The sequence below is a fragment of the Homalodisca vitripennis genome, chromosome 1, assembly GCF_021130785.1.
Source record: "Homalodisca vitripennis isolate AUS2020 chromosome 1, UT_GWSS_2.1, whole genome shotgun sequence".
Lineage (NCBI taxonomy): Eukaryota > Metazoa > Arthropoda > Insecta > Hemiptera > Cicadellidae > Homalodisca > Homalodisca vitripennis.
Window position 1 is genome coordinate 39587882 of NC_060207.1, and position 14950 is coordinate 39602831.

The following is a 14950-nucleotide window of genomic DNA, read 5'->3' on the forward strand; positions in this document are numbered from 1 at the left end:
TGGCGAAACACTGCCCTCCTTGGTAACCGCACAATCTGCACCTTTAGCCCCCCAGGTATACTTGAAACCAGCCTTCACGTCCTCCAACTTAGGAAGTCGTAGCAGTCCTTTGAGGTGGTAGGCTATGCCGACTATGTTGCTGCTTTGATCGCAGCGATAAACGTTGAGCAAGCGACACTCAATCTCAGCTTGCTTTTGGCCAGAGTCAACGAGTGGATGCAGGCTCATGATGTGTCGCTAGCGATCAGCAAGTGCATAGATAATGCTCATTACTAAGACGAGAATTCCCACCGTATTCCTCCTGCAAATAGGCAACGTCCAACTGGAGACCAATCCTATGACCAAGTACTTTGGTGATGCTTGACAGCAAACTTTCCTTTGGCAAGCCGATATAGCTGCCAAGGCTGTTGCATCCCTGGGCATGCTCATGCACAATGTCGGAGGCCCGCTTCCTAGCAAACGCCACTTGTTGATGTCATCAGTTTAAACTGTCCTACTGTTCGGAGGTGAGGTCTGGACCCGTGTCATGGTGAAACATGTTGGCTCTCCGAAATTGGCTCTCCCAAGTTCAGCACTTATTCAATGAGCCTGCGGGAGTCCGAAAGTGTAGAGCAGGTGTTCTTGAGCTCTCTTCGGAGGTCCTATCATGTAAGTTTTTCAAGGTCCTGAGGCGATGAGTTATATTGCTTACAGTACATGTAAGAAGTTTTTTGACTTTCAGAATTGTGCGGTTCATGGAGGGTAACATTTGACCAATGTCTAGTGTTACAACTGTGAAGATAATTACTCTAGACTCGAAGATAAATATCAACAACTAAATCTCAGCGTCTTGAAAAATTCATTGCAACTATTCATAGGGGTCAGATTTTCAAGAGCTCTGATCTTAGAGCTTTATTCTGTAAGATTAACAGAATAGGTTAACTTCTGTGGTCCCAGACTGACATATATATCTGATATGTTTCTTCCTGTGCATAATAATAATAATAATTTGTTTATTGCATATTGATAATAAAACATTGCATGGCAAAAGTCAATTTGAGATTAGTTATAATCCCTAACTATCTACACACATTTATACTTACATTTAAACATAAATTTCTATGTCCCATTCATGGCAAACATGAGACTCGGAGCTCAAATTAATTAATTTTTATTCTTCTAGAAGCCAGCCATGAACTCTTCGTCAGAATAAAACGTATTTGACACCAGTTGGCGCTTCAGAGGGGCTTTAAACTGGTTTAAAATATCCAACTCTATAAAACCCTCAGGGAGCCAATTGAGAAATTTGACTCTAGCCTGTGATGGCAAGCGTTCAAAAGCCTCCATACTATACTGTTGAGCATGGTAACTCTCCCTCTCTCTAGTTTCATTGGAGTGAATGTCATTACCCTGAAAAAGAACGCATTTTGATTGCTAACTTCCAACAGGGCAACTTCCAATGTGTAGAGGCAGGGCAGAGTCAGCAATTCAAGCTTCTTGAAAGTATCACTACACGGCTCTGTGATGTTTAATTAGGAAATTATTCTGACAGCTTTTTTTGTTGTATAAATACTCTTACTATTTGTTGTTATAAAAATTGAATAATAGAATTTAAGATTTTCCTGGAAGTTAGAATGTTGCGAGTAATCCATGTATTCTGTTTGGTCTTCTGTTTTATCTACTGTTTTTCAAAGGAAATGATAAACTCAGATAAAAAATGAATCTATTGTTAAATGCATTAAACATGTCATTCAAGCAATATAATCATCTAGGAAATCCCAGGAATCCAGTGTTAGATGCGTGTTCAATTCATCAATATTATTCGGTCACATCCATCCTGCGGACAATCCCTGACAAGAACCTCCTGCACGAAATGGTCTGAGATGGCCACATTCAAAACAGAGGCAGAGACATTCGAGATATTGGTAATTACGTTGTTGATGGCTGTTCTTGTCAAAGCACCCCCAAGTCGGCGAGTTCACTGACCAATTAAGTCCAAAAGAATTTAGAATGTCCTGTAGGCGCTGGGTTAAAGGGTTGGTGTGGTCCAGTTTATATTTAAGTTTACATTTATATTAAAGTCGCCAATTAAAATGAATTTATAATTGTTTTAAAAATAAAAAATGTAAATAAATTCTAAACGCTGAAAAAGGAGTTAATGCAACCACTTAGTGAGCGATACAGCGATACAATATAATTTATATTGTTCCAATAGATTTGGTATTTATTTTTACTACATCCGCTTCTAAGTCTAGTTCAGACTTAAAATCAATATTATAACATGACTTTAAGTCAAGCAGTGTATAATTTATAGAGAATTTTCACAAAAATTGCTTCACCGCCCTCTTTATTACATGTCATACTGAAAATGTTTGCCAATTCATAATTTTCTAGTTTTAAAAATGTTTCTAGCTTATACTGTACTTATACTATACTGTACACCTTGATGTACTGGTTCTGAGATGACCAGTACATCAAATTCCAGCTCATTTAACCTATTTGAGGCAGTCTGTGAGTTCTGATGTACAATTTTGAATTTTGAACACTTCAAATTTGCATTATTTAAAATTTTGAATTTGTCTTCAATACCAGTGATATCAGCAGTGATATCTCCTATTGATTAATTTTTTTTTTTTTTGTATGTATGCTCATGAGATAACTTTTATATGGGACACCTATGAGGTTCGATCATGACAAATTATGTTATGTAATGCTAAGGAACTGTGATGTTTCACTTTTTGAGATGTTCATTATTTCAGGATTTTGTTGCTTTTTATTGAATTCTATTTGTACTGTTTTTGTACTTCACCACTATATTTTGTGAATTGTATTGGTATGTATAAGCTGTTGCTATTTTTCATCTTCATGTCTTTTGTCTGTATTGGTGCATTTCAGTAAAATAGTGCCATCAACCCCCCCCCCCCCCCACCCCCCCCCCCCCCCACCCCCCCCCCCCCCCACCCCCCCCCCCCCCCACCCCCCCCCCCCCCCACCCCCCCCCCCCCCCACCCAGTAATCATTCACCAACTTGTATGGTTCTGTATATAAACAGTGTGTATATAAAGATAACTTATGATGGATGAAACCCATTTGAGCAGAGATGTGATAATTTGTAAATATGGTGGGGTATTTTTAAAGTAGAATATCTTAAATATCCGACATAATTAGCAAAGCGTATTGGAACGTACATTGCACACTGTTGGGGACTAAACACCTGGAATTGAAACCATCTTGCAGCACTAGTTTTAAGCCCAGAATGTTCTGTTTACAACGATTTCAATTCTGGAACAATTGGCATCTTTTAAAGCGGAGAAAAGATTGAATTAGAACAAAACCTCGCTTCATTCCATCAATTACGCAAGCTAAATGTACTATGCATAACTCAGATATACTAGTAGAATCCACTAAATCAAAGACAGAAATTCTCAATAAGATGATAGTAATAAATGTCTGATTTGATGTCATAACATTATAACACATAAATATTACTAAACTAATGATTACAAACCCATTGATGTTTTGTTTTGAAGCCTGATGATTGTTTGCTGATTTCAAATGGCCAACCAGAGGTGTTGAAGATGGAAGTACAAAATCAAATGCCTTTGTGTTGCATGTCATGTCATCATATTTATCCTGGAACATTTCCAAAATGAAAAAAATCTGAGTGATCCAGGCTACGTGATTAAAGATCTACTACTAGTTTTAAAACAGCCACGACATATTATCATGATGACACAATTTTTCTCAATAGCATTCTGATTTTCTAACTCTTTAACATTAGACACACACCACTCTGTTAGAGGCTTGATTTAGAGCAAACAGCTTCTTAATAAATGAAAGTAAAACCCAAAAGTTTGTGTCTAGTTTTTGGGTTTCTACATATATTAAACACTTGGATACCTCAAATAACGTACATTTCTGTTAAACTGTTTTAAAGTAATATTTTTATTCATAAATAAAAAAGTGTTTATTTAGCATTCTTTCAAATCATAATTCTTGCATTATCTTGAGTCTGGGACCAATAATTTTCACATATGATGGGATCTAAGCCTTAAATTGATACATATATGATTTATATATATTATTACATGTTGTAACATTTATTTTCACCTGGTCAAAACATTAAAGTAAAACACCACATTGTAAAAGTACAAATATTCTGTAATTACAAAAACACCTACAACATAAAAAACACACAATATTTACATTATTGGCTATAAAATACACTCTTCTATTATTAAAATAGGTTAGTTTCATCCTAAAAAAACACATCGAAACAGTTTTTATTTGATAAAACAAAAACAACTACATACGAGTCACTGATCATTATCAAGTGGGTGCAGCCACAAGAGAACACAATTTGTTTTTATATGCGTAAGGTTTTACAAAAATACCACCGGTTTAGAAATAACTGCTCTTTTCAGTGTTGTACGTGTAAGTTTCATTAATGCAAGACAAAAATATTCTTCAATGTAATAATTGGAAGTTCGTATAATTTTTTTACCCTTTCACAACTTCAAAGGAAATGTTAATTTCACAACTTCATATTGAATGTTAACTACACAACTACTTTATAAGTAGCTAAAGTCAAGTTTTGATGTTTGTCAGAAATCTCAATACCTATTTTGGACAGTTTAGTTCACTGGGAATATGTAAATTTCATATTTGTTCTGGTTAAATATGTCACAGAAGCGAAGATGACGCAATTAGAAATGAGGCACGGTAGAGTAAACCTATAGGGACTCAAAATGAATTGCTGGGCAGTCCTAAGGTTAATGTTTGTATTAACCCTTTCGAAGCGAAGATGACGCAATTAGAAATGAGGCACGGTAGAGTAAACCTATAGGGACTCAAAATGAATAGCTGGGCAGTCCTGAGGTTAATGTTTGTATTAACCCTTTCGAAGCGAAGATGACGCAATTAGAAATGAGGCACGGTAAAGTAAACCTATAGGGACTCAAAATTAATAACTGGGCAGTCCTAAGGTTAATGTTTGTAATTATCCTTTCAATCATAGAAGTGTTTGTTAGGGTAGTCATACATATATATTTAATATAAAAAATAATTCCAAAAACAAGTTTTCCAAATTTATGGATTTTTATTTATTTGGGTTACAGTAGACCAAAACATTGTAGGTTTTAAACATAAACTGTTGTTATAAGTACATGTGTTTAAAAAAATAATCTAGATAAGAATAAACAGTAAAAAAAGTAAAGCAGAAAAATAGCCACGGTTTTCTTCTAAATCAGATGTAATTATAATGAATATAAAGTAACAAGTTATGATTATAAAACACTTCTGTATATAGGAGTAATTATTTTTTATATAATAGGAGTATTTGATTGTAATACAGTAGTACTAAAATAGATATATTTTAAACTTCATATCATAGAAATGTTGTAGTTTTAAGTAGATACCAAATATTTATGTAAACGGATGTTGGAAACAACATAATTAATTTTACGTGAAATCATTTTTAATTGGTTGTGTGATGATTCTGCCAGAACTCTTCCAACTTTCTGTGTTGAGTTGGAATATTAAAACTGCCACAAATGTGAATTGCACATGTTCTTTTGTCAAGGTAAGTAACCATTAATTCCCACTATAATATTCTGTTAAGAAATTAAATTAACTTCAATTGTATCATTTGTAGATTATTGGAACCTGATATTTATAGTTATTTAATCTCCTTGAAAATACATTTATTTTTAAACACACACGTATGAGGTATTCTACCTCATGCTGAGGGAATTGTTCAAACAAAAATTTCACAAATATTAAACATTTTGAACTTATTCAAATGTGGATGTAATTTCTCATAAATAAAAAATGCAGTGTCACAATGAAAATTTACTTTCAAGTGAAACTGTAAATGTTCAAATATGTTTAAAAATAAGAGACAGTACAATAATCATGCATTAATCTGATCTCGCAAGCAATTACCTCATCTTGAAATATTGGATGTGAAATCATGCCTTCCTCAAATGTTTTCTGATGTTTCTCAATAACCGGTGTTGGGGCTGTGACAGACACTGTGGGAATGTTGTTCGATCCCAACAATGGGTGCTGTGGTTTGAAATTTTCTGCTGTTTTTCTATTTGGCATCGGCATCTCATCACAAGAATCATCTGAATCGAAAGCCAACATCTTCAGAGTGGCAGCATCAGTGCCTGGTGGATGCACTCTTCCAAACTGTGACATAGGCTGTTTAGTCATGGGATGAAAAGGTGGGAGTGGCAAAGGAACGTTTTCAGCTTGGTTGAGGTTTTGAATATTTTCAGAATCCACAACATTCTCTTTTGTAGGTTGTGGTTCAGGTTCCATGTCATCAGAATATATCTGGAAAGGTTGTGATGAAGCAGGTGTCAAGGATGGGGCAGAGGCAGGGGCAGGAGCTGGTTCATCATCACAATAGATCGGGAAACATGGAGTCGGTAGCTTCGAGGCTCCAGCTGGATCTCCCTCATCAGCCCGACAAGGAGCAGGTGGAACAGGTGGCACTTTGAAAACTCCTGACTCGTCCAGTGCTACTGGAGACACTGGAAAAACTCTAGAAGATCTTGAATTTTTTCCAAATCCTAAAACAATTTACAAGTATAAATAAAAAAGTCTTTATTTAGTATGTATAAATATACAATAAATAGTGTCAAGTACATTATAACTACTACAGTCGACTCTCGATAACTCGAACCTCAATAAGTCGAATTCTTTGATAACTCGAATTTTTTTCCGTTCCCTTGAGAAAACCTGCCTAAGTCGAAAAAAACCATGCGTAACTTGAATTAATTTTGCACCCGAATTTTACCTCAATAACTCGAAGTGATAGAAAAATTACCTCTATAACTCGAAGTTCAGTAGATAAGTCGAAGTCTTTAAATACATTACCTCAACAAATCGAAATTTTCAGATCAACCCTCGCTAACTCGAAGCTGAACTAGAACTAACCCATGAACTAGAACCAAGACTTCCTAATGCTGAAGCTGAGTGGACCGTGATAAATAACGAGCTCCCGAATTTAGACTTTGATGATTTTGCAAATGTCGACGAGGGTGTTTCAGTATACGGATCATTATCGGACCAAGACATCATCGCAACTGTAACAAGTGAAGACGTCCTCTCTGATGATGACAATGACGACGGCATGGAGCAGCCATCGGACATCACAACCAAGGAAGCCAAGGCCGCAGTGAACACTTTACGTAGCTACTTAGAACAATCAAGTGACGTACCAGACAACGTGTTCTCTGCTGTTGTTGTTATTGAGACCATTATAGACTTAAATTTTGAAAAAAGCCTTAGGCAGACGAAGATTACGGATTATTTTCAAATTTGAATTGTAAGTACGTATGAATTGTAGACATACATTGCAGTGTGACAGTAAGTACAAATGCTGTATGTAGTTACAGTACATACATTAGTTTTGTAAAGGATGTAGGGAATAAAAAACATAGTTTATTTGTACCTCTATAACTCGAATTTTATTTTGTTTACCTCTGTAAGTCGAATTACCTCTTTAAGTCGAATTTAGTGAAATATTACCTCTATAACTCGAACTATTCTTAAGTCGAACTAGACGTAACTCGAAGAAAACAGCCGTTCCCTTGAAATTCGAGTTATCGAGAGTCGACTGTATTAACAATGTTTCTTCATACTGTAAAACCTTATATGATACAATAAAATAATTTAAAAAAAACCTTAAAACACTATTTTATGTTTTGTATTGTATGTGTGAGTTATACTGACTATCCTAATGAATATAATTCATCTAGTGAATAAAACGCATGCTGCAAAAGAGTCTTTTAGAAATAGTTTAAATTCATTTATTTCCTTTATTGCTTTGGGAATATAGTTTTAAAATTTTATTCCAGCATAGGTGGTGCCTATCTTAAATTTTTCTAGGTTATGATGAGGTAATACAATGGTGTTGTTGTTTCTGGTATTGTAAAAGTCATACCATTCGTTGTAGTGCACCATTTTTTAATTAAAAGTCTAAATGAAACATAAATTAGGAAGAGAGAGAGTTCACAATATTATCTTATGAGAGTTAAGTTAAAAAAAATTTAATAATAATTTTGTAACAGAAAATTAAATAGAATTGATTATCTCTTTTAAACTAGGTTCCTGTATGGATAGTATTGTATAATCAAATTATTGTAATATTAGTATTTTAAAAATTCTATATAAAAAAGTATAAATCCTAGAACAATAAAACTTTACAGGTCTACAGGGCAAAAGTATAAGCAAATGTGCAATGTTTCATGTGAATATAAAATAGTGGTTGACATGACCTGGGTGATTTGATATGGAATGACACTCAAGCTAATTCTTAATGTACAATTTTTTCAGGTGATATCACAAAATGTTTTATTAATGATACCTGGGGCAGGAGATGGACTGTTCCACATCTCCTGGACAACGTTCATCGCCTCTTTTGTGTTGACAGTGAATGATTGGCAATGGAACAAAGACGTGTTCGCCTCCAATGGTCCAGTCTTACACTCAAAACCCTATTTAATCAAACAAACAAATTAAGTCATATCATCACAAAAAAAGTCAATAACATACCATCATAAACATATGTAGTTAAATGTTTCACTGTTATCAGATGAGACTCAGCTCTAAGTTACAAATAAAAGCAAAATTTGACTTATGAGTACAGTACAGTCTAATTTGTTACAAGTAAACAAGCATCTATAATATCAAGTAATATCTATAGAAAAAATAATGAAATAAGTGAAGGAAATGATCACATTCACATGAACAGAACTGTATGAAATAAACATATAATACTTACAGGCTACAGTTACAAAATATGTAATAAGTGTGTCCATTAACAAATACACACTCTAAAAATGTACTATTTTAAACTCTAGGTCTGCAACATATTACTTTACCTGATTTAATATTTAAGTTGGTTATAATTTAGAAATATAAAACTGTGAAAAAACGTAAACTTTACGTGACTAAAAGGTTGACCTGTAATCAATAAATTGATTTTGGATCTTTAATGCGGCTTTTTACTATAAATTCAGATGAGCTCCGATTATATAAATGTGATTGATTATACTGTAATTAAACATAAAAACACAGTTAAGTGAATAAAACAAGGTATTGATGATGAATCAGTTTTTAAAGTTACTAATTGTAGGATTATAAGAGTAATATTTTAAATTATTTTATGTATTTTGTATAATAGCTGATTAAAAATAAAAGCATATTTTAACTCACCAGTTTATTAATATTTTGAACTTGAAAAGGAGATTTTAATTTGTCTTCAATACATATTTCAGAGTTAATACCAGTCTGTACAAGTACCTAAAGATACAAAATTTATAATTATAATCTTGATTAAATTCAATTCAATTTCAAGACGTAAACTTCACAATTTAATCTTTAATAAATAAGATAGATTGGGTTTGAATTTTACCTACATGTTATTAAGGTAGGGTAAGGTTGGAAAAGATCTTACTAAAGTTAAAATTGAGAATTTTTTATAGAATTAAATATATAAATGAAGTTAAAATCACTACATTTTTTCTTGTAAATATAATTTTTATACTTTTATGTGTTACTTGGCAAAAGCATGTCACACAGAAAATCTCTAACATTCTTTCAATAAATTTTTATTTCATTTCCAATTAAACTTACCTTGGATAAGGGAACTGGACTTTGCAAATGCTGTTCATATGTTGGCTCAGGTGTAACGGACTTCTGCATCTGTGTTTTCACTGGAGTTACGTTAGTCTATAACATTAGGAATTAATTCCACCATGGCCCGGAATTAAGTTTACACAATATTACGTTTAAATTAAAGTAAAAAACAGGGAAATAAAAAATTAAATCCAAAAGAACGGATTATTAATATTAAAGTGTAATTCCAGAATTAAGAACAATTATTTTTAAGTAGGTAATTTAACCTTTAGATATCGGTATTCATCTTATGTGATTATTCTCTCAGCTCGGGGAGCCACACTGAATAAGCCGTGGCAGTTATTTTTACATTAGATGAAGTATTTTAATGATATCCACTCCCTTAGCTCAGTGGGACACACTGAGTGGCTCTTCACTTTGGCAGTGCTGTGATCTTTTAGCCATAAAAGAAACTAAATTAATGTTATATTAATTGCAGCACATACCAAAGAAAACATTGTTTTGAGATTTTTAAAAATCCCAGTATCAGTGCTTCTGTAGTAGTATCCTATCAATTTATTGAAATACTAGTGCACATTATGGACCTAACATTATATATATATATATATATATATATATATATATATATATACTGTATGCAGAAAATAAATGCGCAGAGGCTTCTTTAAACAATAGAAGAAAAAGACTTAACATAAATCCTTTAATATTTCGACTATATTTTCGTTTTCAAAAAGTGTATATAATTCTTAGATTATATAATATATATATAATCTAAGAATATATACACATTAATATAAATAATGTTATATATAAACAAAATATATCTGTACCTGGGAGGTAAAGGGCACTATGTCCATTTTTTTCAAAATCGGGATATCAGCACCAAGTTTTTTCTACTTGTATGTTTCTTTTTTGGGGTAGAAAGCACTAAGTCCAATGTTTATTAATAAGGGAGATAAGCCAGTGGAAAAAGGGCATTATGTCACTGAGTAGTTGAGAGGTAAAAAGCACCAACTAGTAATAGTGCTTTATACCTCTTATTAAAATGTAAATCCGTAGAGGAAAAAGGCACCATTTGGACATAGTGCTGTTTACTTTTAAACTTTTATAAAAGACCTGGTATTAGGTACCATGTGTTTTTGACATGGTGCCACTGAGATGTTTACTGAAACATAACCTCAAATTCCATGATTTGCATTATGTTAATTAAAAAATGTATGAGATATACCTTGAGTTCTGTAAATCGAGTAACATCCCTGAAAGAAAATATTGGTAAAAAACTGGGTTGTATCGTGACGTGTTTAACAAAAGGTTCAATCTTTCTTCAAACCACCTGAAGTTGACCCATGCGATTCCTACCAAGCTAAAACTTAAAGGTAATTTGAGTCAGTTAGAAAGAGAGGCAATACAAGCCGAGTACAAGAATCACATATATGATCAAAGCGTTACGGTTTGAAAGCCGCAGACTCAAAAATTGCCAAGGAGGATCCTTCTTATAAAGTTTTGACTGTTGATTTACAGAAGTGTTTACCGACACCTTTAATTACAAGTGGGCTGAGCCTCTACAAAAGAAAACTGTGGACTCTTGACTTTACTATACATGATGCCTGTGACTCAACAGTTCACTGCTTGATGTGGGACGAAACAAAAGGAGCAAGAGGAGGGAATGAAATTACCCAGCTATCATGAAGTGGGCTGACAATGTGATTTCAGGTTCAGCTGTTCAAGATATCACTTTATGGACTGACAACTGTTATGGTCAACACAAAAACAAAATCTAATGATAAAAACCATTAATCAAAAGTTTTTTGCTCAGAGGTCATACGCATATGGAGGCTGATACTGTTCACGCTCTCATAGAGAGAAAAATAAAAGAAAGCTAACAGTATGAGCATATTGACACCTTGGGACTGGCAACAATTGGTTGCGGCAAACTTCTTCAAAATACTCCAGTATTTAACATGGAATTAGAGGATTTTAAAAACTTTGAGTCCTTGCTAAAAGGCAAAGATTCTCCGTTTGTGTCCAGGAAGTATGATATTGACAAAAACACTGTTCTCATGTCACATTTTGTACACATACAAGCCAGACAAGAAAACATGGGTCATCTCTTCTTCAAAACTTCATTTGACGGAGATTTTTCAGAAATGAGTTATGTTCGATCCCGTAGAGGACAAGAACTACCGTTCCCGGAAACTCATTCTATTAGTATCACACCAGAGACTACCAATAAATGTAGCAAAATACAATGATCTGATAGCACTACTGCCAATACTCCCAACTCTCCCAACTGTGTGCCATGACTACTTCAAAAATCTACCGAGAAGCAACAACACCTCCATGTACCCAGAAGAAGACTCTGATTAGTTGGCACTATTTTGGAAATACAGTGTTTATTTAATTTTTGAGTTGCTATGGTAACCAGTTAAGTACTATGAAGTATTAAAACTGTAAAAAATTCACAGAATTAAAACTCTATGTCCTTTTTATTTCTAACAACCCGCTACTTTCTCAGAGGTAAAAAGCACCAAGTCCAACAAGTTTTTTTAATAAAATATTTTAAAATAGGTAAATGACTGTTTTTTTTTGTTTTAAAACAGTTAGTTTTAAATAGACAATAAGTTAAAATATCAAATATAAAAAAATCAATTTAGTATTGAATATAAATGATAAGATATAACATTTTATATTGAAACATTTTTTTTCAAACTGTTCTCCTGAAAAGTAACAGTTTTGTGACATAGTGCCCTTTGCCTCCCAGGTACAGATATATACTGTTGATGTTAGAGAGCTACTTGAGACTAATTCTATTTTTATGATACAAATGAAAATTCAAATTACTTTTAAATCAAGAGGAATTATAGCCTAAGTTACATACTACATTAACAAGGAAAGAATAAATTATATATAAAAAAATGTTTAAAATTAAAGCTAATAAAATTATTGCATTTGAAAATTGCTTTTAAATCCCAGTTATTTTAAGGGTTAAAGCTCAAATACTGTCCTTTACAAAGAATATTATTTGTGTGTTGATTACACACTGAAAATCATTTAATTCACAAATACAAATACAGAAATACACAAATATTTTTTTTTTATTTATTCAGTCTTGATTATTTATAAGCTAAAAACTTAAGCAAAACACTAAAAATATACAATTTTATTAAAAATAAATATTAACTTTATGGTTCATAAGTAAAAATACAGAATTTAAGTTAAGCAGTTTCTTCACATTCCAAGTCCAAAATGGAATAACCTTACAAATCAATATCAATCAAAGCACTTTTAAACAGATTTCTTTTCTATGTTTAAAAAATATATAATCAATGCAAAAATGCGACACTGTCATCTATAGGTCAACCGCTATTAAAGAAACCTGTGCAGAAGCAAATTTCTGAGCAGTACACGCAGGAGGGGCCCCCCTCCGGCGGGGAGTTGGGGTGGGGAGTGGGACCAGCACCTTCTTGTATCTGTTTATCAGCTGTGTGGATTGTATCTCGCTCTCACAGTTTTGTTTACACTGCGGCTACTTTACCTGTTCTATAACTATATATTTTTTGTGTAGGCATATACAAGTATCGCAGTATAAGTGTAAAATATTAATTGAACAGATTAATGTAGCCATAGATGTATCCAGGAAGCTTGCATTTTGTTTTGAGGTTAGCCGTGCAGTGGCAGTGGCCATTAGAGATGTGTTGTTCAATTCGAACGAGTCAGTCAGGTGAACAAGTGATCTGGATCAGAGTGTTTCAAAAGACCTGTTCATTTTGAAAGTTTTGTTCAATTTTGCCCGGCAACTGAATAAATTTGATACTTTTTTCCAAATCAGGTATATGAAATGAAATGAAAATAGTTTATTTCCCCAAAAATAGTACAATAAAGTCATATACACATACACGTATTGCAACGAACGTATGCAAATATACAATGTCTGAAACCATGTATCAGAGTGTAACAATACAGTATTTAAATGTAGTTAATTATTTATTATGTAAACCTTGTAGTAATCATATTTAATTCAATTAAAATTTGAAAAAAAGAAGAGTAGTATAACTGGGAAGAGCCTACATGGGCCTAGGGCCTGTGCATAGGCTCTGGTCGTTAATATTGGATCTCAAAACTAATAATAGAACAAATGATATTATAAGTAAAAAATAGTACTTTTGTAACTTTTGAGATTATTAAATGGTTATGGTTTATTTTTAATCCGGCTGGATGGCAATGATAACAGTGACCACGCAGGCAATTAATGAGTCACATTGATAATGATACGTAACCGAGTATAAATCTACCCTATGGGAAGGCAACTGTAGAACCATAATTTTGCTGCATTGTCGTGTGAAGTATTAGTTATGGTAATTATAGTAAAGGACAGATCGAATAACAATAAAAAGTGAGGAAGGGTTAGAAGTTCAGCGATAACAAGGGATTCTATATACTTCTTCGCCATCTAACGATAGTAACCAATCCTTCACCCGTTTTTTAAACCAGTAAAGATTAGGTAATTGAAACACATAAGTTAAGTTGTAACTCAAACACACGTTACGGTACAAAACATGAGAGATATAATACAAATTTGTTACACTGATTTTTAAAAAATATAGAAACTGTAATGACGACATGTTGCAAGTATCGTATGTTATGAGTATAAGTTGGCAACGTAAAAAGAATATGAAAAATTAGTGTAAAAGTAAATAAGAATTGTTTTGATAAACAAATGTCTTATAGTCATTAGTTTTGCCTCGAAGAAAAGTAATTCTGAAGAATATGTTGTACTCTTTTAAAGAAAATTTTTTTTAGTATTGTTTTCTGTTCAATAATTAATGGCTCAAGAATAGTTTTGAAAGCAGCACTATAGACTATAATACCAAATGAAAGTTGGGATTGAACGATTGGCCACTTTAATTTCCTTATCTGTGAGTACTTCTCGTAATTGTCTGAAGGCAAAAATATACTTGCGAATTTTTTTTTTTAATTAATGTATTTTGACACATTTGCATAGTGATGTGAATTTTTAAAAATATAATTGCAGGTATTGAATTGTATCCAGGAGCGGAATTTCCTCTCAATCTTGATATGTAACGTATAACCTCTTGTAACAGTGCTTAAGTTAAAGGTCAAATTAAACCTATAAGATCAGTCTTCGAAAAAAATTGTTATATTTGAGCCATTAGAGTTCGCCAAGTTCTGACCCACATTAGTAAAGAATTCATTAAATTCGTTGGCTACTTCAAGCTTAATTTTGTCACTGAATAATTAAGTATTTGGCAAATATTTATTTAGCTGGAAAGAAACTTTGTTAACCTCTCTACCACTCAAT

The 14950-nt window shown here is 33.1% G+C and overlaps 1 protein-coding gene across 1 annotated transcript in view; it reads right to left on the bottom strand.

The window, feature by feature from the left end:
- Positions 1–244: 244 nt before the first annotated feature.
- The window catches only part of LOC124359115 (mitotic checkpoint serine/threonine-protein kinase BUB1-like), a 32342-nt gene continuing 17636 nt past the window's right edge, over positions 245–14950 (bottom strand). Inside the window, exons 9-14 of the mRNA XM_046811614.1 lie at positions 9628–9723; positions 9208–9294; positions 8357–8486; positions 5923–6557; positions 3488–3612; positions 245–452 (exon numbers count right to left, since the gene is read on the bottom strand). Coding sequence (XP_046667570.1) covers positions 245–452; positions 3488–3612; positions 5923–6557; positions 8357–8486; positions 9208–9294; positions 9628–9723 — 1281 coding nt within the window. The remainder of the gene's footprint in view (positions 453–3487; positions 3613–5922; positions 6558–8356; positions 8487–9207; positions 9295–9627; positions 9724–14950) is intronic.